At 31.6% G+C, this 21,535-nt stretch overlaps 2 protein-coding genes across 2 annotated transcripts; one reads left to right on the top strand and one right to left on the bottom strand.

The window, feature by feature from the left end:
• The first annotated feature begins 2,641 nt into the window (after positions 1–2,641).
• LOC124935361 (putative lipid phosphate phosphatase 3, chloroplastic) lies at positions 2,642–4,185 on the top strand. The gene is made up of 6 exons (XM_047475797.1): positions 2,642–2,869; positions 2,944–3,031; positions 3,122–3,231; positions 3,527–3,617; positions 3,685–3,933; positions 4,034–4,185. Exons 1-6 carry the CDS (start codon positions 2,642–2,644, stop codon positions 4,183–4,185), a joined length of 918 nt encoding a protein of 305 aa, XP_047331753.1.
• Positions 4,186–7,420: 3,235 nt separating this feature from the next.
• On the bottom strand, positions 7,421–8,098 carry LOC124933494 (E3 ubiquitin-protein ligase RHA2A-like). Its single transcript, XM_047473902.1, has one exon. It carries the CDS (start codon positions 8,085–8,087, stop codon positions 7,584–7,586), a length of 504 nt encoding a protein of 167 aa, XP_047329858.1. The 5' UTR covers positions 8,088–8,098; the 3' UTR covers positions 7,421–7,583.
• Positions 8,099–21,535: the final 13,437 nt, after the last annotated feature.

The raw sequence follows: 21,535 nt of genomic DNA, 5'->3' as shown, positions 1-21,535 counted from the left end.
AAATCTTATCAACATCAAAATTTCATTCATAGATTCAAGTCATAGTAATGAGATATTAACTTCCTTCCAATAATAAACTATATGGTCTAAAACATAATATATTTTAATCAATGATTAATTTTCTATGGAAAAGAAAATGTTGATTCACATTGTTTATAATTCTCTTAATTAGATCTACTTGTTTCCTTCTTTGAGCATAAGTAAGATTATAATTTACTCCATATATATTGAGTTTTTAACTGGAAAAAGCTATATACATAACTCATCTTTGCTTCAAATTGCTTGTGATGGGCCAAAAATTACAGAGCCCATCATTAACACCAGTTATTGACTTATTGTCCTGTCATGGCCTAGTAGTTGAGAAAAAACAATTAATTAAATAAATAAATATATATATATATATATATATATATATATTCATTGGTTAGTCATCTTTGTTGTGGATCGGGTTCAACAACACCGACTCTCATGGATCTGAGTCGGGTAAAGAAAACCCCAGATTTTGACCTTCCTATATGATCCCCTCTCCCCGTTTGATGTAACGGTTATTTTTGGGATAAAACCAAATTTCTTTTATAAAAAAATGAGTTTAATTTGTGTAAAATTAAAAGAATTAGTTTTTTAAAAAGGTTATTTACTTAATTATCTTTAAATAATAGTACAATAAATTAATAATAAAATTATAAAATATTTAAATGAATCGAAACATTTTGGTATTTTATATATTTAAAATAATGATTTGATTGATAAAAAGAAACTATATTAGATATTTGTGTTTTTGGATAAAATTTTAAAAAGTATATACATGGGACAAGCTGCTAGTTTGATATAGGTTATTTAATAATTTTTTGAATTTTTTTAAAAAGAAATTGTTAGATGAAAAAGTAGGTTATTTAATTTTTTAATTTGTTAAATTATTACAACTTTATTTTTTTTTTGTATGGTTGCGGGTCATCCTCTATTAAAAAAAAACTATTTTGTATTTAAATTTTATAAAAAATATTATGATGTTTTAGTTAATATAATAATAAAAAATATTAACAAAAATTAAGTAAAATCCACGCAAACACACATCAAACAAAGCACTACATGGACTCGGGCCTGTCTAAGGTGATGCGGGCCACGCAAATATTAAAATTATATATATATAATTTTCTCAAGATTTGAAACATTTACCCATAATCATTAAGGTTATATGATAAAATTAAAAGTTAATATCTCACGCAAATATTTAAAATATATATATATATAATTTTCTCAAGATTTGAAACATTTACTCATAATTAATTATTAAGGTTATATGATAATTAAAAATTAATATCTCAAACAATGAATTCTAAATATTTAGATATTTGTAGATAAAAAATTGAATTAATTAATTTGTTAATATTTAAAATTAATATATGTAAATATATCCATAATATTATAGTTAATGACCTCAATATATAGAATTATATAATTTAATATATTAAATAAAAATAATTAAAATACATACTAATATGGTGTTAACTAATATATATATATATAGATGAGTGTATAACTAGTTAAACTATTATCATATTTTTATTTTTTTTATATTATATTTAAAATTTGATAGAGTTATAATTAAAGAAAATAAGAATGAATTTATTTTAATTTAAAAAGTAAAAAAAAGTAATACAACTTTATATATTATAGTAATTTTATTAAATTTGGAATAATAAATAAGTTTTTTTTCATGAAAAATGTTGTATTATGGTTAGTCGTATGTGTCACGAGAATATGGAATCTAAAACTCACTTAGTTCTGCATTGTCGATGAGTGCTAGTATCTGAGTCTTTTGTGGAATATCGTTCAAACTCATTAGGTGATGCCCGAGTCTTTGAGTAGTGTTGAGAAATTTGGATTGATGCGGCTAATATGACATGCCTATATACATAATTGGGTTACCATCCAAATTATTTTTGGTGGACTATTTAGTTGGAGAGATATCGTCGAACTTTCACTGATCGTAAACGTCCGATGCTTATCATTCATAATGTTATTATTATGATGTTTTCTAAGATTCATCCTAGAAAGCCGGTAGAGTCCGTCGGAGAGTTAATTAATCGTTCTACTTGAGGAATTACGAGTTCGATAACCTATTGAGTAATTTTTTTTATGCTATATTTTTGTCGTTGTGCACAATCGATTTTTATCATTTTTAATATAAGGTTTAAAAAAAATGTGATTTTCTTTTATTTAGTGTCAAATTTTTATTTTGTGGAATTTAAATTAAGACAAATTGTTGTCATAATTTAGAACGAATCTAATTAATTAATATTAAAGTTTCATTCTTTCAAATAAAAAACAAATATTATTATTATTATCATCATATAAACTGTTAACCGTAATCCAACGATTCTTTAACCGTCAAGCAAATATCTTCACTCTCCCTCTCTTTATTTAAGTATATAAACCCTAGCTAGAACTCATTTCTTTCTCTCTCGTTCTGTTTCCAAGATAAAGATTCATCCATGGCTAAATTGAACTTCTTTTCCTTTCTTGCCTTCCCAAATTTCAAAGAATTATTCAAGGTCAGTCTCTTTCTCTTTGATTTTCCTTCAAACTTACAATTTCTTGATCATAATCATCTTTATTTCTTGTTAATCAGGGTGGTGGGATGAATGAAGTTGAACTTGGAGTTCATACATTCAAAAGTCATGGTGTACAAGTTTCAAGATATCACCTTTATGATTTGCTAACTCTCATACTTCTTCTTTTAATGGAGATCGTTTTGTTCCTCTTTATTCAACCCTATCATAGTTTTATTAGTCAAGATATGATCACCAATCACAATCTTAAATATCCTCATATCTCCCATAATACCATACCCATCTGGTCTGTTCCCGTAAGTATTCTTTTGTTCATTCATTTTCTTGATTATTTCATCATTTCATAACTTTGTTTTAAATGTTTTTTTAGATATACACAATTTTGCTTCCCATTGTGGTATTCCTTGTCTACTTTCCTCGTAAGAAAGACATCTATGATCTCTATCACAGCATATTAGGTATACATGTGTAATTTAATTAACCTAGTAATCATTAATTTTGGTTTTAGGGTTTGATCTTGTTGTTCTTGATTTTGTTTTTCTTGGAAGGCTTATTGTTCGCAGTGCTGATAACCGGAGTCATAACCGAAGTAATAAAACTCTCCACTGGTCTCCCACGACCCGACTTCTTTTGGCGTTGCTTTCCAAACGGTGTCGATGTAAGTAGTTTTTTCTTTTTCGAAAAAACCCACATTATGGTTTTTAAATATTGCTTGATCTAGTTTTAAAAAAAGTTATTTGAGGTTATTTTATCAATTTATTGATGTATAATAAATTTTTATTTTGGTTAATTCATTGTAACATGATCTCATTAGGCGCTTGTTTTTTTATTGTTAGAAAAAAAAATTATTAAAAATATTGATTGATAATGCTAGCTATTTAATCACTTGAATGATGTGTAATAAATTGATTTTTTTTAATGATTCTATTTTTATTTTTATTTTGTGTTTCAAGAATTATGACAGTTTGGGAAATGTAATATGCCATGGTAACCCTAGCGTGATCAAAGAAGGCTATAGAACTTTTCCTAGTGGACATACTTCATGTAAGTTATACATTTCACCCCCTAAATTTGTTTCAATTTTAATATTTCCCCTCATCTTTAATTTTAGGGTCATTTGCGGGTCTTGGATTCTTAACTCTATACATTGCCGGAAAATTGAAGGTTTTTGATGGAAGAGGCCACGTTTCAAAACTATGCATTCCCATTATCCCACTAATTCTTGCTTCTCTCGTCGGAATTTCTATGATCGATGAGTATCGTCATCATTGGAAAGACGTGTTCGTCGGAGGCCTTTTAGGTCTTATAGTGGCAACATTGTGTTACTTGCAGTTCTTCCCGCCTCCATATGCCAACAATGGTAAGTGGTTTAAGGACAAAAAAAAGTTGCTTATTTTATTTGGTTAGATAAAAGAGATAATTATAATTTTTTGTGTGGTAAAATGAAAAATGTGGAATAGGTTGGGGCCCTTATGCGTATTTTAGAGCTATAAATGAGACGGGCGGTGGAGGAGGAGTGGCGGCGGCAGTCGGAGTTTCTGGTAGCCATTTGTCGGACAGTGACGGTCCTCCACCACTTGAAGAGATACCTATGAGCACACTTAGGGCATAGAACTTATAATGTTTGCTTTTATTTTTCTAATCAATTCTGAATGAATATTAATTAGCAATGAATTCTATTTCTCATGAACATATAATAGCATATATAGAAAGGAAAATAATCTCTTTTGTTGAATATTAATGCTTGTTACATTCATTTTTTTCTAAGCTCTCAAAATAAAATGTATTATATAAGTCTCAACAAATTAACTTTTGTTATCTAGTTGTCACACTATTAACCATAATGAAATTATATGTCCTTTTTTAGTATAAAAACTCATGTTTCCATAAGATTGTGAATTTAAAAAATATATATATATTGGGACAAAACCCTAGCCAAAACTCTTGGGTTTCAACCTTCTTCTTTGGGCTTTGGCTATGAACTTCGGCCCTATGTGATCAATAATATTTATGTATCCTAAAATATAATCCAATACAATTATCTATTTACTAGAATTCAACACAAACACATTATCATAAAATTTATGAATATGAATTTACAACATTAGTCTCCTTTGAACTTCTATATGGTCAAAATGATTTTACACCGCTCTTAAACCATGAATTAATCAATAGAGGTGCACACATTTGAGTCAATGTTTCCTTTCACCTCTCATAATTCCCTCAATCCACCCAAAATACTAGAGACTCACCCTATCAATGTGCGTCGATTTGTGTTTCCGAAAAAGATATATAACCTGCAATAAAGAAGGGGAAAATGAGAATAGAGCACAAAACATATAACAATCAAGAATCCACATGATGTGATAACAATGATAATCAAAGTTGCGGATAGGAAACATTTTAATCAGCGAGTCTTGATAACCTCAAATAGTCAATCTCATGGCCGAGATACAAGAAACACCCATCTTGACTTCCGCTAATGTAATAAAAATAGAACTCAATATGATTTTAGGCAGCTTCACAACCGATTCTACGAGTTATCTATAACAAATATCATAAAGCGTTATAATAATAATGTAGTAAATGATATGCATATGTCAAATACGATCAATGAAAATGTGTCGATTATTTCCAACTAGATAATCTACTAAAAGATAATATGAACAATGATTATATCGCCTCAATTTAAACCTCCAACGAATTTGAACATCAAATTTGATACATATTATCCACTCAAAAACTATTGGCAGACAAAACTCGCAACACACCCATAACCTTTCAATCATACCCCTATATATTGTGGCACAAAGAGTCAATCAAGAAGGACCTTTTCCCTTATTCATGTAAAGACAACACTTGTTAACGATGGAGGTTAATTTACTTTGACATCTATAGTCGCTTAGCGCCTTGGATTCGGAAAAAGAAACTTTATATAGAATACCTTGGGTCCATGCATACCTTGTCTAAAAAATACTCCAATTCCTTATCCTTATATATAAAATTAATGATAATGTTTTCTCGCATTAAACTATTTGTCTTCAAGTATAAAAGAGTAATGAAAAGATGGAGACCTCGATTGTGACTTCCCGACATAGGAATTAGGTTGCTTAAAGGAAAAATATATGAACTATTTTGGCATGATATATAATTCTTATTCTAGAATTATTGAAATGAAACTTTTGTAGAGAAAACTCTCCTATTAAAAGAATTCAAATGCATTTACTTGATGTGGTTGTTCAAAAGTTAAGCATCCAACCTAATTGGAATGGTTGTTAAAAACAAAGATCTTGTTTGGTTTTAGAGACAATTCTAAACAAGTTTTATTAATGGTGGTGAGATATGCTTATTTTTTTAATAATCCACTAACTTTTCAATTGTTCTATATATATATATATATATATATATATATATATATATATATATATATATATATATATATATAATGGTACAACATCTAAACAAAAGATATTTTGTATATAGTATAAGAAATGACATTAATTATCCATGAGTTAAAAACTCAAGAGGATAGAAAAAAAAAAGGTTTTCTAGCTTCTTAGTAAATATCAATATAAAACTCACTTAAAGTAAGAATCCCATGAGGTTATACATGTCACTTTTAATAAATAAGATATTTTTTTTAAAAAGAAAAACTATTTATTTTATGATAAACTCAAATATAAATTCTGAACACCGCGTAAATTGATTCGACAATAAATAATTTTAGAATCTCTTTTTTTTTATTTTGTTAAAATTTAAAATTAAGACGCGCACTGGTACATATTCATTCAATGACCAGAAACATAACAATAGTCCAAAAAAATGTCTGATTCTTCTGCCGTAAATATTATTTTTCAATAAATTATTTTCAAAATAATGCTTCCTTTTTTCTTTACTTTTTATGTTTTTTTCATTTAACTATAAGCATAGATGTTAAAAAAATTAATTTAAAATACAAAATAACATTATATTAATTCATTAATTGTTCATCAAACAATTTTTTTCTAAAAAGTCCTAAATAACCCAAAACATAAGCTTTGTTTTTTTTTTTTTTTCTTTTTTTCCTAAGGATTTGCTGGGTTATGTTTATGGGTTAATTGAGAAATAGCAATTTATTCATAAACCAAATATTAAACTGTTTTGAAATAGTTATAATTTTTTTTATTATATTATTATACTTTTATAAAAATAATCCGCTTTCAATTGTCCAAAAACAATTAAAAATTTATCATTCTTTCTTTCCCTTTCAAAACAACCTTCTTGAGTTATTTTTTTATAATGAATTATTAAAACTAATCTTTCATATATGAAAGTCTATAACGAGTTTTTCACATTTTAAAACTCACATTTACATTGTGTTACTTATTCATTCGGTTAATAATAATTTTAATTCCAGTTATTATTTTGTCCAACTTACATACGTTCAGTTCAATTGATAATTTTATTTTATTTTACCATCTTATTTAAAAATAACATCTAAAAAATACCCATTAAAGAACAAGTCTTAATTCACAAGGAAAACTCAATCTCGGACAATAAATTGAAAATGAACAACTCTTAATTTAACACTAGTTTAGATTGGTGAATCTTTTCAATTGAAATTTTTATTTTTGTAAGTGGTTCATAATTAATTTCATATAAAAATAAATAAATTATCTACCCAAAGCAAAATCTTATATGAAAATAAGATCTAAAAAATACCCATTAAAGAAGAACTCTTAATTCATAAGGAAAACTTTACACGATTTTATGGGAAATGTAAAAACAACTTCATTGAATCTTTTCAATTGGAAATTTTATTCTTATCACTGGTTCATTACCCAAGCAATCTTATATGAAAAAAAGATCTAAAAAATACCCATTAAAGACCAACTCTTAATTCATAAGAAAAACATTACACGATTTGATTGGAAATCAAAAAACACAACAACAACAACAAAAAAGTACATAAAAACAAAAGATAATTCTCATCCCTCTCTCTAAAACAAGTTTTTGAATCAAAATCTTCATTCAACGAAAATACAAAAAAGCAGCAGCATCTCTATTGGCTTTCCGATGAGCTTCAGCAACACGTTCTTTCGATACAATCATGGTTCGACAAAGTGGACAATTAAAGTTAAGATGATCCAACCATCCATCAAAACACTTCTTATGAAACACGTGTCGACATTCTAACCTGCGAACTTGATCTCCTTCTCTTAAACAAGACAAACATACAATACATGAATCTAAACCCTCCGGTTCTCCTTCTTTGAACCCATACGTCTCAGAAATAACCCGGTTCACACTCAACTGTTCGGCTAATATAGTCAAATTACCCAAACCCGATCCAATATCACCCATTAGTAGTACCCTATCCACGTCATCTTGATCGGACGGCTTGAAAAAACCCAGTGAGTGGAAAACGGCGTTAGCTTTCGACCGGAGATAGCTGATGAATTTGGCGATGATTACGATGACAAGGATTGGGATTGATTCTGTTGAACAGTCGCTGACGTGGCCTATTAATCCCATCTCTGGTCGGAAAAGGAAAAGGAGTAGAGAGAGTGAGTGAGAAAAGAATGGAGAGATTGAAAGAATATATAGAGAGAGAGGATGAAGAAGGAGAGGTGACGTGGCAAGTAGAAATGGAGGACAGGCAATCGGCTTTGTGTTGTGTCACGGTTTTTAATTATCACTCTCTTCCTTAGTCCTTAGGGTAAATGAGAATATATTATAATATAGTTTTAGTTATAAATTAATTTAAATGATATTGAAGGAATGCTTAGTGGGTTGGTTTTCCTTATATTGTAAAGAGAATAAATTGAATTGTTTGGTTTATAGAGGGCTTGTTTTTATGGTATTGATTTGATTATTTAATATTAAGTAATTATTTATTCTTTTCTAAATTGAGAATAATAAATAAATGTCACTTTTGTCTCTCTTATTATATTTATTTTTTTTATAATTATATTACTCATTCTTTTATAATTAAAATAATTATAATAATTTTAGTTTATTTATTAAAAAATATATTTAAAGAAAATAATATAGTCATTTTTATATAATTAATTTTAAATATTATATATTAATAATAAATATAATAAATTAATTAAAATGAAAAATATAAAAAAACTTAAAAATAAAAAATAGTTTTATATAAAACAATTATTTAAAAAATGTTATAAAAGTTAAATATGAAATATTTAATAAAAATTATTATAAAAAAAATTATATCATATTATAATATGTGTTAATATATTAGTAATCTGTTAAGAAATCTTATAAGCATAAAATGTTTGAACTATCTAACTTTTATGGTTTTAGGGTTTTCTTTTAAAAAAAAATGTAACTAATATTATATATTTACTATTTTATTAACATGCTTGTATATTTGTATATTTTAAAAAATTAGTATGTAAATAATAATATTATTTTATATTTTTAATTAAATAAATTATAATAAAAAGAATGAGATTGAGATATTAATATTTGTATCATTACAAAATAATAATAATAATAATTTTCTAATCAATCCAAACAATATAAGTGATAATGATAATAATTACTTAATTTTAATTAAATTTAATTACTTAATTTTAATTAAATTTTACATACCTATTCATGTAAATTCTCGTTCTCTATATTTATTAATCATATTTTTATTCTCATTCTTTTATTTGAACAAATAAAATAAGAGTACAAAATATTTAAACAAATAAAATAAGAGTACAAAATAAACTAAACTAATCATAATTCATTGAATCGACCAAATAGAATGATAGATTAGTTTTAAAACTTTTGAATAGCTATGATCATAGTTAGTTTAAAATTAACACATAGATAAACTAAAATAATAGATGTTTAAAAATTATAAATAATAATGGTATAAGATTTGAAAAAAAAAAGTATTAAAGCAACATATATTTCAAATGATAATAATAGTTTATAAGAGACCAAAAGTTCAGCATACCCATCAAGCGAAACCGGTGATTTCTTGATCTCGACCAACTAAAGCTAAAGTTTCATGAAAAAGCGTTAGTATGGGATAGAACCTAGTCAAAATTCTTTTAATTCATACTTATAATACATAGACCACTTCAAATAGGAGTAAAATACATGACTTTGAGAGGTTAAATTAACTTCCTATAATCAAACAAAAAAAAAGTTTTAAGTTTATTTGTATTATCTAATCATAATCATAGGTCTGGTTAGGTTTTAAATTATTTAAATTATCAAATAATTCAACAAAATTAAACATTACTTCGTTCCCTTTTCATCTATCAAATCAATCAATTCATTAACCAAAATACTAAAATATTATATATTTTAAATTATTATTTTTTATTTTATTTATATATATCAATATCTTTTAAGTCTAAAAAAAAACATCTCAATTTTCTCAAAATTATCATCAATCATCATTGTTGTCTCTCTAGATTATTTCAATAATTCCAACCGAACAAGCCATACTTTTTTTACAAACAAATAAAATCAATCTTTTAATCAATCAATAAATCTGAACTTGACCGTTCATGGAGGATGACAATTTGAAACCACGCGTTCCGTGGTAACCGAACTGTTACGATTTTTTCTCGAAACCGAACAAAAATGGGACGATGATGATATTTGTGTTCCCGCCCTGATCTCACTCTGATTCTGCTCTGATTCTGCCCCGAACACTATAAACATAATTAAATCTATAAAATTACCAATATATTTATTTATTTATTATATTTTATAAAAGTTATAAATTTCTTTTATAATAATATAAAATTTTACTATATTACAATATATATTATATTAAAAACTCGTTTATATAATTTTATTATATAATTTTTTATTTTTTATAAACGGTGCTTCGCGGGGATTCCCCGAAATCGAACGGGCGGAAATGATATTAAAAATTTCCAAAATAAAAACGGGACAGAGGGGATAAATATATTTCCCGCCCTGAACCACCTATTGTCATCCCTACCGTTGACAGTGATTTAGCTTAGTATTTTGATGTACAAATTTAAAAAATTAAGCGGTCAAATCTTTCTTTATTACATTTTCACTGTACATTTAAAATGACATTTTCACTTAGTTATTAATGAATGAAAGTTAATAAGGAAAATGTCATTACTAAATGTCTAAATCAACTATGATTTCACCTTGGCAAGGTGAGTGGGGTCAACATGTTCTTAGGCATTTCATTCATTTCAATATTTAGTAACATTGTTTATTCTTCTAATTGGTCTTTTCAAGAGAATTGCATCTTAGTTTTTGATGCGGTGCGAGTCGAAGAGGCGTTTATGCGAAAGTTGCAGCATCCGAAAATATCTCGCAAGTGTCAGATTTCGACGATTGCCTAGTGTTTTTCGGGCGGAAACGTTTAGGGGCTCAAAATCGCATTTTTATTAGTTTCGGGTGTTTTTTGCAATTTATTAAAAGTTGTTTACTTCTTTTGCAAGCTAGGGTTTGAGTATTTAAAAGAATCTTAAAACACTTTGTTAGGGGAAGATTATTAATCAGAAAACGGGGTTTCCTCAATATCTATCAACTTTCGGTATTCGTAAGAATCAACAAATCTTGATAAAGGTTCATCCTAGCCACGCACGCTGCATCAGTTGGTATCAGTTTCCAGTCGACCCTGAGGTATGCCGCCCCGAAGACAGCCGCGCAACCCTACCCCTGGTGCTGATGATGGTGACCTTGCTGAGTTGCGACGTGAAAACGCTGAGTTTCGCCGTGATAACGACGATTTGAGGCGGCAGGTTGAATGGTTGACGCAACGGATGGATGCATCTATGCACATGCACCACCCTGAAGATGATGTTACGATGACAGATGAAAACCCTCTCGGTGGTCTTCGGAATCGATCCCCTGAACGCCCCAATCATCGCTGGGAGCAGGCTTTCGGGGTGGACATCCCTAAGTTCGATGGTAGTCTACCACCGGAAGAGTTTATTGATTGGCTTTCTCAGGTTGAAGAGATTCTGGATTTCAAGGAAGTTCCTGCAGATCGTTGTGTACCCCTTGTTACGATCCGCTTACATGGTCGTGCACAAGCATGGTGGCAGCAGTTGAAACAAACACGTGTTCGTCATGGTAAGGCAAAGCTCACGAATTGGGACAAATTCAGGAAGCATATTAGGGCTGCGTTTCTACCATATAATTACGAACGTAACCTGTACCAGCGGTTCCAGAATCTTCGTTAGGGTTCTCGTTCCGTGGATGACTATTCCACTGAGTTTTACACCTTTGTGGCTCGTGTTGACCTGTCTGAGTCCCCTCTCCAATTGGTTTCTCGCTATATTGGTGGCCTTCGCCTCCAGTTGCAGGATATTTTGAATATGTTTGATCCCTTGACTGTTTCTGAGGCACATCAGTGTGCTTCACAGGCTGAGAAACAGCTAGCCAGGCGCGGTTCGGGTAGCTTTGGAAAACAGGTTGTCCCCACTAGTGGCATTGGTTCTTCTTCCCAGCCGGCCCATCCCACCCCAGCCCCCCCTCGCAGCACTACAGCCCCCCCGTAGGGACGTCCCGGTGGCTTGCGTTGTTTCAATTGTGGTGAAGTTGGCCATCGCCAAGCAGAGTGTCGCAACCCAAAGTCCACCAATCGTGGTCTTTTTACTGAGGTGGATGATCCTGACTCTGCTTTTCCTTCAGATTCAGCCCCAGTGTATGATGTTTATGATGATGAGGCAGCGGAGGAGTATGTTTCTGGTGATGTTGGCCCCCTTTTGGTGATTCGTCGATCATGTTTAACCCCTCGTGCTCCTGACAACGAGTGGTTACGCAATAATCTGTTCCATTCCACTTGTACCATCGCAGGCAAAGTTTGCACCTTCATCATTGATGCTGGGAGTTATGAGAATGTGATTTCTGAGGTTACAGTTTCGAAGCTGGGTCTGTCCACTGAACCTCACCCCAAGCCTTATCGCCTGTCCTGGCTGAGTCAAGGTACGGATGTTACAGTTTCCAAGCGCGTACTTGTTAATTTTTCCATTGGTTCCCATTATCGTGATGCTGTATATTGTGATGTGGTTCCTATGGATGCTTGTCACCTTTTACTTGGTCGCCCTTGGCAGTTTGATCAGTCTGTTATACATGATGGGCGTGCTAATACCTACACGTTCTTATTTCATGGTACCAAGATTGTGTTGATGCCAAATCAGCCCAAGAAGGGGGCTGCCCCCACTCATCATGCGTCTCCCCCTGCCACCTTGTTGTCTCGGGGTCCTTTTCAGACCGCCATGGTCGAATCTGGCATGGTGTTTGCTCTATTTTGTTCGCTGATTACCTGTGGTGCTAGTTCTGAGGTGCCTATTCCAGTGCAGCCGCTGTTACAGGAGTTTGTAGATGTTTTTCCTGAGAATCTGCCTTGTGCCTTGCCTCCTTTGCGTGATACCCAACATCACATTGACTTGGTTCCAGGTGCTGCCCTACCCAACCGTCCTCATTACCGCATGAGTCCCAAAGAACATGAAGAGTTGCGTAGACAGGTGGAGGACTTGCTGGCTAAGGGACACATTCGAGAGAGCCTTAGTCCCTGTGTTGTCTCGGCCCTTCTTACCCCAAAAAAGGATGGGTCTTGGCGTATGTGCATTGATAGTCGTGCTATCAACAAGATTACAGTGCGTTATCGGTTTCCTATTCCCCGGTTGGATGACTTGTTGGATCAGTTGGGTGGTGCTTCTGTGTTTAGCAAACTGGATCTCAAGAAAGAAGGCCATGTTGGGCGTGATCGTACCTTCCAGCTTCTTGCAGCTTCTTATTTCTGGCCTTCGATGCGCAAAGAGGTGGGGCGTTTTGTTGCTCGTTGTCGTGTTTGTCAGTTGGCTAAGGGCGCTTCGACTAATGCCGGGTTATACTTGCCTCTGCCTATTCCCACTCAACCATGGTCTGATGTCAGTATGGATTTTGTCCTTGGGCTGCCACGTACCCAGCGTGGTTCTGATTCGATTTTTGTGGTGGTTGACCGATTCTCGAAGATGGTTCATTTCATTCCCTGCAAGAAAACCTCTGATGCTGTGGCTGTTGCACAGCTTTATTTCAGGGATGTGTATCGCCTTCATGGACTTCCTGCCTCCATAGTTTCTGATCGGGACACTCGCTTTGTGAGTCACTTTTGGAGGAGTCTTTGGCGTTTGGTTAATACTCAGCTGAATTTTAGCAGTGCCTATCACCCGCAAACTGATGGCCAAACTGAAGTTGTTAATAGGTCTTTGGGGAACCTTCTGCGCAGTTTAATTGGGGATCATCCTAAGGCTTGGGATCTGAAGCTGCCTCAGGCCGAGTTTGCTCACAATCATGTTGTTAATCGCTCCACTGGTTTCAGTCCTTTCCATGTGATTTACGGGCTGTCTCCGCGTGCTCCTCTTGATTTGTTAGCGCTGCCCAGCAAGGTGCGTCCTCATTCCACTGCTGCGGATTTTGTTGGTCAGTTGGCTCAGGTTCATCAGACCACTCATGACCGCTTGGTTGCTGCTACTGCCAAGTACAAGGAGAAGGCTGATTCGAGAAGGCGTGTTGTTGATTTTGAAGTTGGTGACTTTGTGTGGGCTATTCTGACTAAGGATCGTTTTCCAGCTCATGAATATAGCAAGCTTGCTGCTAAGAGGATTGGTCCTGTTGAGATTGTGGAGAAGATCAACCCCAATGCTTATCGTTTACGCCTTCCCAGCCATGTGCGTACCTCTGATGTGTTCAATGTGAAGCATCTTGTTCCTTTTGTGGGTGAGTCTTCTTCTGATGAGGATGATGCGGTTCCAGATTCGAGGACGAATCTTTTCTACCCTGGGGGGAATGATGCGGTGCGAGTCGAAGAGGCGTTTATGCGAAAGTTGCAGCATCCGAAAATATCTCGCAAGTGTCAGAGTTCGACGATTGCCTAGTGTTTTTCGGGCGGAAACGTTTAGGGGCTCAAAATCGCATTTTTATTAGTTTCGGGTGTTTTTTGCAATTTATTAAAAGTTGTTTACTTCTTTTGCAAGCTAGGGTTTGAGTATTTAAAAGAATCTTAAAACACTTTGTTAGGGGAAGATTATTAATCAGAAAACGAGGTTTCCTCAATATCTATCAACTTTCGGTATTCGTAAGAATCAACGAATCTTGATAAAGGTTCATCCTAGCCACGCACGCTGCATCAGTTTTCGATGGGTCAATTTACCTTTCCATCTAGCATGGGCTCAAATCTCTAATTCTAACATGCAGGACATTCAAATTTTGTCTCTTACTCGACCGACACCCACTATTCATAGTCGTTCATCGCTAAGTTAGACAAAATTCAGCTTCTTCGCTTCAAATTTTTCCTCTTATAAGTACTATTGTTAATTCTACTCGTTTTATGTTGGATCAATCATCAATTTCGAATTCAATATGTACCCCCAACAAAATAATAAGAGAGAAGTAAAAAAATGCTACATTATTATAATTGAATGTGTGTACAAATATTAGATAAAAGAATGAGTTTAATTAGAAAACTAACCTATGTAAATGAGCCTAACCATATATTTAATATTCTAAGTTCTAACATATCTTTATCAACAGAGAGAAAGAGAGTGTTTTTCATACAATCTTATTTATTATTTATTTTTTTTAAGTTTTCTTTTAATGTTTCATTTTAACTAAGTGAGCGAAGAAGTAACAACTGGGCAAAGGGAGAAATGTCAAAATAAAAATCAAAAAATTTCGATATTCCAAAATCGTCCATTCAATAACAAAATTTTGGTTACCCTTATTTTTTAAACCAACTTTGAAATTAATTATTATTATTGTTTTTATGTGTCATTTTTACTGATTTTGAAGTTGTATTTTATTTTATTATATTTTTTTTCTTTCTCAATCTTCCTTTTATTATGTTGATAAAGATATTCAATAAATTATTATTAAAATAAGTTTATTTGAGTATAACAAAAAAAATATGATTTGATTACATAATTTCATTAAAATGAGGTTGGGATAAAATTCCCCTTAATTATATCATTCAATTCAATTAATATATTAAAATCTTTTCTATTTTTTAATATCATTATATATATTTATCAATACATTTTATTTATTATTTACCCAAAAGCTCTTGTCAATTTGAATCAAATTAGGCCTCATTTGTGAAGAAGGATAAATAACATTTTAAGCCTATAGCTATTTTGAATATATTGGTTATATTTATCCTATCATTAATTAATTTTATTTTTCTTTTGTGTTACAAATGAAAAGGATAAGAGTGCGCATAAAAGAATATCCCGTGAATCGGTTGAAGCGGCAAGGAAATTAATTGTTTTCTTAGGCACAAAGAAATTACAAATATCTCATAAAAAAAATAATAAAAAAATGTTTTCTGAAAAAAAATTGTGTCAGAGGCCCATCATCTGAGAGTGAGACTGCAGAAAAATAGAGATTTTTGCAATTAAAATAAAAAGTTAAGTTGAATGTATTAATCATATGTGTTATTAATCCTTATTAAATTAATGTTTTTTTAATTTAAATTTCATGAACATCATGGTGAATTTATGGGTAATGCCATCAATTTGGATAAGAAATTGATGATCATTACTATTTCCATGACTTCGAGGAATATAATAGTTTACAAAGAATTATTTTTTATTAATAAATCAGAATTCTCTAGATATCTCTAAACAAACCCATTAGGATTTACAAACTAAAGTGACATTGTTATAAGTTATTGTTAAAATATATGAAATGAACTAATTTTGGATATTAATGTTGATTTTAAAATTTCATATTGAATTAAATGATTAAGAAGTGTCATTAGAACTAGGGATGATAATGTGATGAATCGGGACGAAAACTGAACTTATCATTCTCTTTTTTTAAAAAAATATTAGTACTATCTTGTCGGTTTAGTTTCAAAGAATACTCATTCTCGTAAAAACATATATATTTTATATAGAATATATAATTTAATATATTAAAAATTAATATTATAATGAAAAAACAAACATTCATTGAGAAAATATAACAAGAGATTTTACATTGAGAAAAATATATATTTATCATATATATGTGCGTGAAAATAATTTGATAATTTATGATAATACTGTCATACTTAATTAAATTTTATAAGCTTTTTATTATAATGTTTTATGTCCTTCACACAAATCATGGATCAATAAATTACTTACTACTTTTACTTGATAAAAAGTTCATTCCTTTCCCAACAAATAAAAAAATTCATTACTTTTTTAACTAATCAAAACCCAATTTATTATTTTTTACAATAGTTAAAACCTAACATATAAAATGATCATTTTCACTACAATATGGTAGATAAGATTATCAAGTAAAAAATAAAATCTTCTATGGAATAAAAAAAAGAGTCTATGCGGACCACATATATATACGTTATTATGTCGTGGTCGGCAATGCTCAAACCGACCAGTCTTTTGCATGTCGTCCCGGTCTCTAAAATCTCCCTTGGCTTTGTTAATATAGGCAATGGGACCGCATCAATTTATGTTGTCTTCATCCTCTATGTTAACAAAAAGAAATTAAAAACCTTCAAAATAAAGAACCTATAGCAAAATATCTCCAATCAACCACACGGTCCACACCTGCATCCAACTCAAATGTTTTTTCATAAACATGTGTAAATACTTTTTATTATTTGTACAAGGTTGAGTGACGAACATTGGTTAAAACATTTTAAGTTCAGCTAAAATTGTTTGGTTGGCCTACATCTCCATCTTCTTGATGGCTGCTTTCTGAAAAGTTTTCTAAGATTAATTGTAAATTTCAAACACCAAACACAAAAACAAAGGAATAATGACATACTGGTAAGGAAAAAGAATGTTATTTTTATGTTGTTTTATTAAAATAGTTATTAAGCAAGTCTTTAGGATAAGTTATCTCATATGATTTATTTTATATGTAGTAGCTTGCAGTTTATGTTAGTGGGTTTTTTTACAGTTAGTTATTTTTTTTAGAGTCTAAAGACCTATATAGGTGAGTTTCTTATATGAATGCAGGTTTGTGTTTTATCTGACATCAATTCTTTTTTATAGTTTTTCTCTGTTTTGTTATCAATTGGTATGAGCCCTACAATAGTTCAAAAATACGAGAGTAGTTATTGTTAGGAAAACCCTAAATACGAGAGATGAGAGAGTGAACAGTTTCATCAATGTACCTTGTTTTGATGGTCAACACTACTCTCATAAGCGCAAACAAATGGAGAATCTTTTGAGGGCAAAGAACAATTAAAAAACTGCAAAGCTAAATTACCGTTAGTAATTTCAGTTCAGTAATCTTAGTATAGTCTATTGGACAGTTATGTGTGTTGTGTTGTGTGTTGTATGAGTTGTGTTTATGATAATAACAGTTCAGTAATCTTAGTATAGTATTTATGTGTAGTGAGATAGTGGATAGTTATTGAAGTTAGGTAACTGTTGGGGGTAAGGATTTTGGTAGGATAAAATCCCCAAACCTCTTTATCAGAAGTTCAATTCTTTGCATTTATCACAAGGGCCCTGGAAGAGGTTTCTGAAGATCTCTGGGTCTGCTCAATGATTTTAGCACCCTATTCTAACAACTAGAGGGCTTACCACCAATAAGAGAGCACGATCATCGGATCCCACTAAAGAAATGCACTGAAGCTGTGTGCTTACACCCCTATCATTACCCGGTCCTGCAAAATTCAGAAATTGAGCACTTAATCAACGATATGCTAGATAGGGGAATAATTATAAAGAGTCATAGTTCATTCACGGCTTTTGTGGTGCTGATTAGAAAAAAAGACTTATCTTGGAGGATGTGTATTGATTATAGGAGGTTAAACTCAGCCACCATTAATGACAAGTTTTCGATTCCGGTGATAAAAGAACTGATGAAAGAGCTGCATGGATCCAAGGGTTTTTTCCAAATTAGATTTGAAATATAGTTTCATCAAATACAGATGTACCTGGGAGACTGTCATAAGACTGTGTTCTGAACCCATGAGGGCCTATATGAGTTTCTGGTAATGTCATTTGACTTGACAAATGCACATTTCACCTTCTAAAGTTTGATGAATAACGTGTTGAAGCATTTCTAAGTAAATCCGTGTTTGTTTCTTTGATGATATTCTGGTTTACTGTTCAAATTGGAAGGAGGACACATATTTCATTTGAGGTCAGTATTACTCACTTTACAACAACATTAATTAGTTTTAAATAAAGGAAATTGCAGTTTTGACTGTAGTCAAATTGCATAATTATGGCACATTTTGGACGAAAAGGGGATAGCTGCAAATCCGGAGAAATTAGAAGCAATGAGCGTAGATTCATTTTTGGGACGATTAGCAAAGCAACTGAAGGGGTTCTTAGGCTTAACTAGTAGGTATTACCGTAGATTCATCAATCAATATAGTTGCATTGCTCGACCCCTCACTTCCTTATTGAAAAAGAGACACTTTTGTTGAACAAAGATGCAGATGACGCATTTCAGTTGATGACATTCCCTCTAGTTCTGGCACTGTCCAATTTTAGGATTTCATTTGTTGTAGAGACGGACGCAAGCAGAGAAGGTATTCGTGCGGTGTTGATGCAGGAAGATCGCCCAATAGCATTTATCAGCATAGCTATTGAATCTGGGAAGCTGTCATCATCGACATATGAAAAAAAACTGATGTCATTGACATTTGTTGTGGAGAAGTGGAGAACCTACCTCATATATAAACTATTTGTGGTGAAAACAGATCATAAAGCTTTTAAGCACCTAGTAGATAAAGAGTGTAGATGATTTTACATTGTAGTATAAAAAGGGAAAAGGGAATCTGGTGGCAGATGCTGCGTTGTCCATGCGAGATACAAGGGTTCAATGCACATGAATTTCGGTATATCATACAGCTATGCAGAACAAATACAAGAAACTTATGTAACGGATCTAAATTTAATCAGGGTTGTTCATAACCTAACTCTCACCCAGATTTCACTCATATCGATGGCACGTTGAGAAGAAGAGGGACATTAGTAGTTGAACGAAACGTTGAACTAAGGACAACACTTATAGCTACAATACATTCTGGAGCAGAAGTGGGAATTCAGGCTCACTGGTCACACAAAAGAAATTGTAGCTACTATACTTTTGGTCAGGAATGACTAAGGATGTGTGAGAGTTTGATTGAACCTATAAGACATGTCAAAAGAATAAGTTAGACAATATGACATATAAAGGCAGGTTACAGTCATTAACAAACCCAAATTGATATTGGGAATCCATTTCTAGGTATTTTATTGAAAAAATCTCGCAAAAACACAGGAAAAATCTGTCATTTTGTGGTGGTGGATAAACTGTCCAAGATGACACATTTCATCATTAGCCTGTGACACCCATTTTCAACCAAAATAGTTGTTGAAGTTTTTGTTAGAAACGTCTCCAAACTTTATGGGATGCCTTTGTCTATAGTCAGTGATCGAGATAAGGTTTTCCTCAGCACCTTTTGGCGATAATTTCTAAATATACAACGGGTGCATAAATCTCTATCCACAGCATATCATCCTTAAACAGACGGCCAAATAAAAATTGTAAAAAAATGTTTAGGCATTTACCTGCGTTGTATAGCTGGACAGATCCCCAAGGAATGGGTTCGTTGGTTGTCATTGGCTGAGTGGTGATATAACTCAAACTTCAATTCAGTCATCCAAACTTCACCCTTTGAGGTTGTTTATGGGTATCCTCCATCAATTCACACCCCATATATCGTTGAAGATTGAAGAGTTGAAGAAGTGTACCTAACTCTCTCTAAACGAGAACCAACTCTCTAATTATTGAAGTTTCACCTGCAAAGAGCACAAACCCGAATGAAAAAATGCAAGATTAAAAAAAAAGAACATATGTGATATTAGAGGTAGGAGTTTGGGTCATGGTAACTGCAGCCCTACAGACAATTATCTGTTCGAAAATCCTTCCACAAGTTGTTTTCTAAATTTTTTTAAAAGAGATAGTACAGTAACTAAAATTATAACTAGTAATTTCATCCATCTCAGTATAGTTATATGGACAGTTATGTGTGTTGTGTTTATGATAGGCTTAGTAATGTTGTTTGTGCAGTTATGTGTAGTGAGATAGTGGATAGTAACCGTTTGAGTAGTAGATAGTTAAGGAAGTTATGTAACTGTTAAGGTTTGGGTAAGATAAAATCTCTAAACCTATTTATTAATGGACCTGGAAAATGAAAATGATAAAGTAACTACCCATGATCAAGATACTAACTAAAGTGTGCACTCATTGTCTGGTTGGAAACAACAAAGGAAGAAGATTCCAAAGAAAAATATGTGGAGAGCATAAAAAAAAGACTATAACTCATTCATTCTAATATTTGTGGGATTACTTTCATGGATGATTTCAGCAGAAATATATGGACTTATTATTTAAGTGAGATATCTGAAACATTTGATGTTTTCAAAAGTTTTTAAGTTATTTTTTGAAAAAAGATGCGGTGACTCGGTGAGTTTCTGACTTGTATAAGAACTGACAGAGAAGGAAAGTTCATTTCTCGTGAGTTTAACAACTTTTATGAAAAAAATGAGATTAAAAAATAGTTAATCGCAGTCTATTCTCAGCAAAATTGAGTGGCTTCGAGAAATCATAGATTCAGTTAAAAAAAAGTTTTAACTAAACAAGTTGAAAGTATTTTGGCCACAATTAGTTGAATGGAGTGCACACATATGAACATGAGCTATAATGTTGCATTAGAGGGAAAATTCCTGAAGAGACATGGAGTAATAATACTTCATCTAATGAACTCCTTCAGAACTTTTGAATGTCCGATATTCAAATTGGATAACAAAAGTTTAAACTTCTCTAAATTCTATCTTTCTATCACTTTTCATATAAAATATATATATATTATTGACATTATTATAATACAAATATATAACTCTCATTTGACCATATTAATAATAATTTGAAAAATAATTTGATTTATCATGGGAAAAGAATCTAAATTATGATTAAAAAATCATTTTCATAATAAATTAAGATATTATTTAATAATTAAT

This window comes from Impatiens glandulifera, chromosome 4, assembly GCF_907164915.1.
Source record: "Impatiens glandulifera chromosome 4, dImpGla2.1, whole genome shotgun sequence".
In the NCBI taxonomy this organism is placed as follows: Eukaryota; Viridiplantae; Streptophyta; class Magnoliopsida; order Ericales; family Balsaminaceae; genus Impatiens; species Impatiens glandulifera.
Note: the sequence above shows the minus strand (reverse complement) of the source record. Positions and strands in the feature narration are given on the sequence as shown.